Source organism: Phytophthora infestans, genomic scaffold (genome assembly GCF_000142945.1).
Source record: "Phytophthora infestans T30-4 supercont1.43 genomic scaffold, whole genome shotgun sequence".
NCBI classification, from domain to species: Eukaryota; Oomycota; class Peronosporomycetes; order Peronosporales; family Peronosporaceae; genus Phytophthora; species Phytophthora infestans.
Genome location: NW_003303716.1, coordinates 275435 through 284304, shown reverse-complemented (window position 1 = coordinate 284304; position 8870 = coordinate 275435). Strand labels below are relative to the sequence as shown.

The window sequence follows — 8870 nt, the reverse complement described above, 5'->3', positions numbered from 1 at the left end:
TGCTTCCCCGCCTGACAGTCCAGTGCCCGCACAGCCTATAACTGTGCCGACCGCCCTACCTGTCACTGTGCCCGTCGCCCAACCTACACGTGAGCCTGACGCCCAACCCGTACGCAAGCACGCTTCCCAACCTGTTCGTGTGCCCAGCTACGCCGACCTGTCCTGTCCTACGCCCCCGTCATCCTGTCAAGAAGGATGTAAATTTTGTGACTGACGACGAAGACCTGAGTGACTACGAGAGCTTTAGCTCTGGAGACAGTGATGACGACATTGAAGAATACAATGATGACGATAATGGCAATGATTGTGAAGTACCTGAAGAATTGGATGAGCTATCAGAAGATGACGCTGTGCCAATGGACGCAGCGTTCATTGACTCACTTCAAGTAGGCAGTGATGCCCTCAACAGTCAAGCCAAGCAGCAACGTGAGAACGCGTTACGTTCAATGGAGTGGTCTCCAGTCACTCACGAGTTTGAGGAGGGTGTCGAAGCGTACTCTGGTCTGAATATGGAAGAGGCACGACCGGTCGCTGAGCTACTAAACGTTTGCCACTCTCCACTACTTACATTCTTTTACTTTATGCCCAAGTCGCTATGGGTCAAGATAGCTGCAGAGACGAATCGGTATGGTCTTCAGCAAGTCACCAGACGTGCAGAAAGAATTCATGCAAAGCAACACGATCGGAGAAAGGAGACGGTTAAGCAGATTAGTCGGCGTTTGAAGGCAAAGCCGGGATACGAGACGCACGAGATCTTACACGTGATAGGTCTCCTGATTGCGCGCATGCTCTGCCCGCAAAAGCGACGTCTTGCCGCTCACTGGTCGATGGTGGAGGATGGGGTCGTTCCTGCAGGTAATTTTGGAAGGTTCATGGGCCGGAATCGATGTCAAGACATGTTGCGCGACTTGCACTTTGTGGACAACGAGGCGAAGCGTACGCGAGACAGGCTCTGGAAGTTGCGAATGGTAGTCGAGACAATGCAGAATCGTTTCTTGATTGCGTTGGACCCTCCCGGCAGTGTTCGCTTTTGACGAGGGTGTTCTGCCTTCTACTTCTAAAAGAAACACGACTAGAATGTTCATGCCCGATAAGCCTCATCGGTATGGCTCGAAAATGTTTATGGTGTGTGATTCAAGGACCGCGTACTGCCACAGGTTTTTTTTTTTTTACTTACGTCGTAAGTTATGACATTAGATTGGTTTCTCACCAATTATGTCGTATGTTACTAGATTTGAGCTGTATGCGGGCAAAAGAAGAGATGGAGAGCATTCAACATTTGACCATAAGACCGGTGCGGCTGCAGTCGTTAGAAATTTGAAGACATTGCTTGGTCCCAACACCCGGCTTCCATGGCACGCAGTAGTTATCGACCGCTTCTATTCGTCAATTCTACTTGCTATCGAGCTACTGGGCATGCAAGTGTACGTGATAGGCACGATAATGACCAACCGGCTTGGATATGATGCAAATGTCAGAGAGAAACGCAAGTCACGTCCAGCAAGCGTTCCCCGAGGCATGTTCACGTTTTCTCGTTCTGTCGCCATTCCAAATATGGTTGCATTTCACTGGTGGGACCGGAAACCTGTGCATTACCTGTGCACAGGCTCGGCAATGACAGAGACGACTATTACACGAAACGTCAAGCGCGTTGGTACAATTACCGTGCCCTGCCCGGCGGCTGTAACAGACTATCAACGTTGGATGGGCGGAGTTGATGTGCATGATCAACTCCGCCTACAAAAGTACTCTTTGCAGAAGTCTACGAAGTTCAAGAAATACTACAAAAGCCTTTTTTTAGGCTTCGTGGATTTGGCACTTGTAAATGCGTTTATTTCGCACAAAGAGGCTGCACGTATCGCTGGAACGCCGGTGATGAAGCGAGGAGAATGGTTCGGAGTCCTGCAAAACCAATTACTGCAGCTGAAAGTGGAGGACTTCGCTGGTATTGTTGCAACACCGACACCTAGCAGCCAGAAGCGAAAGCGCCCCCAACTACGTCTGACACATGCTGTCGAGCAGGCCGACGACTGGGTGACCGTTACGGGCATTCAGAAGCGTCGCCAGCGATCTTGCAAGGTGTGTGCCCTGTTGCGCACGGATCGAAAGAAGAAGTCGTTTGCTACAACTTACTTTTGCGAACGCTGTTCTATTGACGATGCAAAGTGCTGGCTGTGCAGCAAGATACGACGTCAGTACAAGGGTGTAGCTAAAACGTGCTTTGAGATCTGGCACGACGACTTCGACTGCGGCCAAAACATTCCTGCAACACTAGGAAAGAGAGTTGTCTTGCGACGCCCGGGGAAGAAGGCAGGTGTGCACAAGAAGACCCGTCGAGAGTTGCGACTTCGTGAAGATGAGGAAGACGGCGGTGATGAACATGAGAGTGAACAAGAGTAGGCTTGCCAGCGTGACATCAAAAGAGTGTGGGCGCTTGTCATGTCGTAATACACATTTCCTTGAGCATCTGTACTTTTTGTTCTGTCTATTCTACTGATCTGGATTCATAAAACAGCTCTGTGCACCACTTTTCCCCGATGTGCAGCAGATCTTCCCGCTGTACTTTCTAATGTGGGGCAACTTACGACATACAGTGTTTTCTGCTAGCTACTAAGAAGTATAACTTACGACTTCTGAGAGAGCAACCTGTCAAAAACTTATACACCTATACGCACGTCGAACATATGCCACATACAAACAAGTAGTGACATGGACATGTCGTAAGTTACGACATTATTTATCTCGTTTTCGATACATTTCGCCGGGAACCAAGGGGTTAAGTTATTTATATTTGAGAGTAGCAAACAACACTCAGCCTCTAATACGCTACGAAGTATTTTATTACAAGGCACTTGGCAAACAAGCATCTCAAACCCCACAATGGCTACATTTCAGCATTGATCTTGCTGTGCTGATCTTCAAACTCAATAGGATACAGTGTCTGTGTCCAAGCCCCGCAGGATACGGCCTTTTTAAGTGTCGCCCAGTTGCCTGAAGACGCATCTGACAAGATCCTTGACTGTCCTTGGCGCCACGTCGTGGAAAAATTGGTTTGCTTCCCTTCAAAAATTCGCTGCAACTCTTCGCAATACGGAGACTCTGTCGCTAATACCGTCGGAAGACTGTTGTACATCAGACCTGCCTTGGCAACCATTGGATCGATCCAGTCCCAAAAGAAGGAAATATTGGTGCGATCCACTCGCAGCTTAAAAAATGGAAATACAGTTGCTGACCGCGGTAGCTCAGTGATAAGCGTACCACCCACGTGGAGGTAGCCAGCGGTATCTGTCAATACCGATTCAGGGATACTCGAGATCGGATTTAATGCAAGAGAGGTAACGTATGGTGAAAGCCGAACTAACGAGGCAGGAACTGTGGATAGGTTGCATGATTCAAAGTAGATCGTTCCAAATTTTGGCCATTTTAAATCCAGATCATCGGGTAAAATACGTAAATTGGTGACACAGAATTCAATATCCATAAGTGATTTTGGGAAATCATTTGCCAGTAGACCGATCGGTAATTCACCATTTGTCACGTTCACACGCACCAGAAACAGCATCACTAGACTGGGGTGGTGTGTTTGTGAGATAGCAGCGCTGTCCCCCCACATCGTAATGGTAGTATTGTAAAACTTCAGTAGTTTAAGTCTGTTAAACTCGGTCAAAGCGTCAGGAACTTCAAGTTGAGGACAGTGCCTTATCACCAAGCCTGAGGTTGTCGAGCGGTCAAACGTACTCCACAGAGCTGAGACGGCATCAGTAGCGCCGTTGATTTTAGTCGCATGGCAGTCCAAAACGAAGAGAGAACATGCTGGGATCGAGGTCCCCCAAGGTTTTACTTGCATTGCGCATTGCAGAACGCTCAATACTGACTCAGCGTATAGATGGAGAGCCAACAGAGCAGCTCCCCATAAGCCGAAAAGTGCTTGCAGCACTCGCGATTCTATCAGAATCTGTAACTTATTCTTTCGATACGCATGTTCCACATCAGTAACGTTAGGGTGTGACGTAGGGCACAATTGAAGACCTCCGACGATTGACACTGGGTTTTCTCTCCTCTGGCGATACCGGACTTGCAGTTGTCGTACACAATAGTTTCTTCATATTGTCCATATTGCATAGCATACTCAGGCAAAAGATAAGTCGCATGGCCAGATCGCCCCAAGAGGAGACCAGCATGAGTTGAAATTCACTCAAGACGTGCACAAGCCACACGTCTTCATACCATTTGTAACTGGGGAATTCGCCTAGTTCGAAGTCGAAATCAGCCGCGTAAATTGCTAATAAAACCGTTGAAATACCGACTGAAGTCACCATGTCGAGCACACTATCGCACACAATTATGTAGAAACGGCGCTTCGTTGATATCTGGAGAAAGGTGGAGTGTATCAGCGCAGTCGACCAGCAATTTGTAACCAGCAATGCTATATAGCATCTGTTTAATTGCGTACGCGGGAGCAGTAGGCTCATTCGATAAGCTTGCTGCGTCTGAAGAGCAGTCTCCACAAGCTCTCGGCATATGAGCACCAGGTCAAAGTATGGGCTGTCCACACTGAGAACACCGACACCTGTCAATATTGCACAATAGAGAATCCGAAGACGGTTGTTTACTTGTATTGGCTCCGTCCTTGTGGGTGGAAAGACGTCATAAACAGCAAACACCAATCTACGCTTTCGGAGAGACCAGGCTAACATCCACACCAGATAGCACAATCGCCGCCACACTTCCCAGTATGACTGCAATGGTTCGATCGTACTCAGTGCCCAAGCTCAGTCCGTACAGGTACAGCCACACATCCAACATTGTTCCCGGTAAGCCCAATAACCTAACGCCATCGCAGCAAAATAGAGCCAGCAATACGCGTGGAAACCAACAGAGGCGTAGGGTGACGTCCGAAAAGACCCTGTTTAAATCAGCAGTCGCATTATCAGGGCGTGGATGGCCTTCGCTAGCCGTCTCAGCACAGCGCTGCATGGTCAAATTTCGATTGAGGTGTTCAAAAGCATTGTAAAAGATAAAAGATTTTGGCTCTAAGAATAATGCACTATGTTTTTTTTAGAGCTGCAAGAATAGAGCAGATGTTTTTTTTTCGATTTGAACGTGAGATGATTACATGATTACTTGGCGCCGCCAAGTTGACGGTGATCAATCTAGAGAGACGTCTCATAGGCTATTTTACGCCGGACGAACTAACCCATTCATGCGTTTAATCTGTATCTTACAATTAGCTACTGCTGCCTTCCTGGCATCGACACATGCAGTGCCACTCGCTTCCTCCGCTCGCTCCACCGCAACCTACGCTTCGAGAACGGGAAACATGGCGACTGAAGGTGCCAGCACTGAAGAGAGAAAAGCTCCCACTCTTTGGTATGGAAAAATTGTTCACTACCAACACAAAACTTTTAAAAAATGCGGAGTTGGCTTTCACTCGCTATCAACTCGAAGCTCATACAACTCTGTTTGGCACCAATGAGTTTAAACTCTGGGCGATCCATGTGAATAGCTTGAACAAAAAGAGCGCAGGGTCCATCATGCTCAAGACATTGCTGAAGCACTATGATGACGCCACATTGGCGAGAATGATTGAGTCGGCCAAGTCCTCGGAAAGTGTGGCAGACGCAGCAACGAAGATGCGGACTGCGCAGTTCACCAGGTGGAAGAAGACTAGAATTAGACCAAGTACTATTGAAGCCCAACTACTTCAGCTCCCGAATCAGCTCTTGTGGGCCAAGAAAGACAAGAAAGGCTACAACGAATTCTTGATCGCTAAGCGCAGCAGCTTAGCGCTAAGCTAGTGCTTTACCAAACAGCTGTGTGGCGGTGCGGGCGTAAATAAACACGAAGGCTTACCCATGACAATTATTTAAATATGTTGAAAATTACAGCACGTGTGTTTTGGACAGAGGAGGAAGCGAAGCGATCGATAAAGAGGTGAATCTATATCTAAAGTCGTGGTAGGCTTACATGCGCTGTAATGTATGGCGAGCTGATTCCATAAAGCAGTGTTTGCCGCTTCAGTCGTGCTGAACCATGACCCGTATTTTGTGATTAGCGTTTGCATAAATTTCTACTTTACGGGAGAAATTAACGCGTATAATTAGTTTTTTTCGACCGACAAGAGAAGACTCCAGCCAAGTAGTGTTGTGTAACTCAAGACAATGGCCGGTTTAAAACATCCTTTTCAAAAATGCAGCATTCTCTTTGTGGAGAGTGTATTGATCGGTGATGCGGTCGCAGTCTGGCCAATGCGTCGCGACACGACCCGTCGAAGTACATGTACAAACACAGCATAATTGTTTTTTTCTGCTCAGTTTCGTAGCATCGACCCGGCTCCATCATTGATGATTAAGCTCACAGTCCACGCCAACGCTTATAACTTGAGAGGTGCTCACTAAAATGTGCAGTCTGAAAAAGCGAAATGGTACATTTACATCTTGAACTTAGGTATAAAAGTAAGTATACACCAAATTGGGGCTACTTTATTAATTGGTCAAAATACCACAGTATTATCATTTTCATTCATGTAAAATAAAATACTGAGCTTGAAAACGAAAGTTTAAATCCAAGCTCAGTCGAGCGAAAAAATGTTCTACGTGTACCGCAACAAACACAAGTACATCATTTGCTATGATCATTCAAACAATACAGCTTGACAATAACGATGCTGAGTTTGTATCGAAAATGTCCTAACCAAAAAAATTTCGATATGTACTCGTGTCGTTCTTCTATTTATTTTCTGCTAAAGCCTACATGCCATTGTTTGTGGCCCGGTTCTATACAGCTCACACTCGTACCCCTGCTGGTACGAGTGCATCGTGGCAGCCATTGACTGCCACGATGCACCTCGTACCTGCTGCCAGCCAATACAGCTATGCTCTTCATGTAGTATACAAGTAAAAAGATATTTGCCTTTCTGTAAGCTGAGTTAACCCGTTGCAGACGTCTGATGACGGTCTACTAAGATTTCAGTTAAACTCTTACAAACGCGCTACCATTACGCTACACGGCGATGTACCGTTCGAAGCTAGCTTAGCGCAATCGCATTAGCACTAACGGAAGACTAACTGGTCATACCCCTAGCACAAGTGGGTTGACGAACACTAACGGAATGTGCACGGAAGGAAAGAGATGAAACGACATCTTCAACGATCGCAGGAAGTCACAGTACGCACTCGTTACATGCATGCTGTAATGCTACGTGCTCGAAATCGTCGTTTGTCGTGGCTCGAAACGGATAAGTCCCACCACAACACATTTTGGCTTTTACCACCGAGATCCGAGATGAAGATTACGCTGCTCAGTACGTTGTTGGTGATCGCCTGCTGGACCGGTGATGCAACGAAATACACTTCGCCGGTCAACGCCTCGCGAGAGCTTCAAGTCGATTTCGAGCCTGGCGTCGTCTTTAACCAACCGCAATGTGTTGTGGAGAATGGGTTTGACTACAGTGGATACGACCTCGGCAGTGCGTCAGCCCCCACTCCTTGGGATTGCTGCGTTCCGTGTTCCACCCGGCCCGGATGCAATGCGTACACGTGGACTGAGTTTAACGACGGAACGTGCTGGTTCAAGAGTGGCCGTGGTACTATCAGCGTCAACTCAGCTGCAAGATCTGCGGTCATGAGCAACGATGAGGGGTGTCAGCAGGAACAAAACATCGACTACGTGGGTAATGACATCGGGACTGCGTCTGCCGCTCGAGCAACAGATTGCTGTACAGTGTGCAGCAATACCCCAGGGTGCCGTGCTTACACTTTCACCACCCTAAATGGTGGTACGTGCTGGTTGAAAGGGACCAAGGGCCGGATGATTGTTCGCGCAGGGTCCTCCTCAGGTTCTCCTTATCTCGAAACTGCAACTTGCGGTCTAGAAAATGGTGTAGACTATGTCGGCAACGACATCGGTAGTGCTCAGTCTAGCACTGCCAGTGGTTGTTGCTCAATCTGCAGGAATTTCGGTGGCTGTCGCGCTTTCTCCTGGACGAACACGAACGGTGGCACGTGCTGGCTCAAGAACCGCAAGGATGCTACTGTCCGGAGAGATGGCGTAATTTCAGGACAATCTACTGCAAACCCGCCAGCTCCTAGCTGCGCTATGGAGCAGAATGTTGACTATGATGGTGCTACAATTGGCAACGCCAGAAGCGCTGACGCATACGGCTGCTGCTCCATCTGCATGAGAACTTCGAACTGTCGGGCTTTCTCATGGAACAGTTTTGAGGGAGGGACATGTTGGCTTAAGAGTGCAAGAGGCTCTGCTTTTCAGCGAACGGGAGTGTTTTCGTCTGTTGTCTAAGCTTCGCTGCCATGACTTCGTTTGCGTAACGTTTGGCTAAGTCACATGAGCAAATCAAATAGCATTCCAAGGGCAATACTTTGAAGTACTTTTATTAAGTAACTTAAGGGCCCTCGTAGCCAAAATTCCTGTTTCCCACCTTGCGTCATCATGCGTTCACCTCGATGAACATTGTTCAAATGCGGTTGTTCTTTGGACATACACATTCCACTGCAGCATGTCCACGGGGGTCATTTTCAACTATACCCGTACGGGCAACTCCTGAAAGGGTTACTTTAACCCCTCTGATACCGCAAATGGAGTCTCTGAACGTGCAAACGTTACGTCGTAACTTACGACGTCCTAATAACAGCATTATTGTATAGGGGCGCCCCTTTTGCCGTAGGATACATCTGCGATGGTGAATAAAGTTTTGAAGTGTTTGGTCTTCACATGTCGTATACTTACGACCTCTTCTAAACGCCAACGCATAGAGAAGTCTCAACTTACGACTTCTACTAAAGCCTGATTCAAGAAATGTACTACCCACGTACAAAATCAATTACATAAATCAACGACACTCGAGATACTAC

At 47.5% G+C, this 8870-nt stretch overlaps 2 protein-coding genes across 2 annotated transcripts; one reads left to right on the top strand and one right to left on the bottom strand.

Moving 5' to 3' along the window:
• Positions 1–2884: 2884 nt before the first annotated feature.
• PITG_16177 (uncharacterized protein) lies at positions 2885–3847 on the bottom strand (the record flags this gene model as incomplete). The annotated part of the gene is made up of 2 exons (XM_002897546.1): positions 2885–3285; positions 3739–3847. The coding sequence occupies 2 exons, from the start codon at positions 3845–3847 to the stop codon at positions 2885–2887; spliced, it is 510 nt and encodes a 169-aa protein (XP_002897592.1).
• Positions 3848–7284: 3437 nt separating this feature from the next.
• PITG_16176 (uncharacterized protein) lies at positions 7285–8298 on the top strand (the record flags this gene model as incomplete). The annotated part of the gene is made up of 1 exon (XM_002897545.1): positions 7285–8298. One exon carries the CDS (start codon positions 7285–7287, stop codon positions 8296–8298), a length of 1014 nt encoding a protein of 337 aa, XP_002897591.1.
• Between the last annotated feature and the right edge of the window lie 572 nt (positions 8299–8870).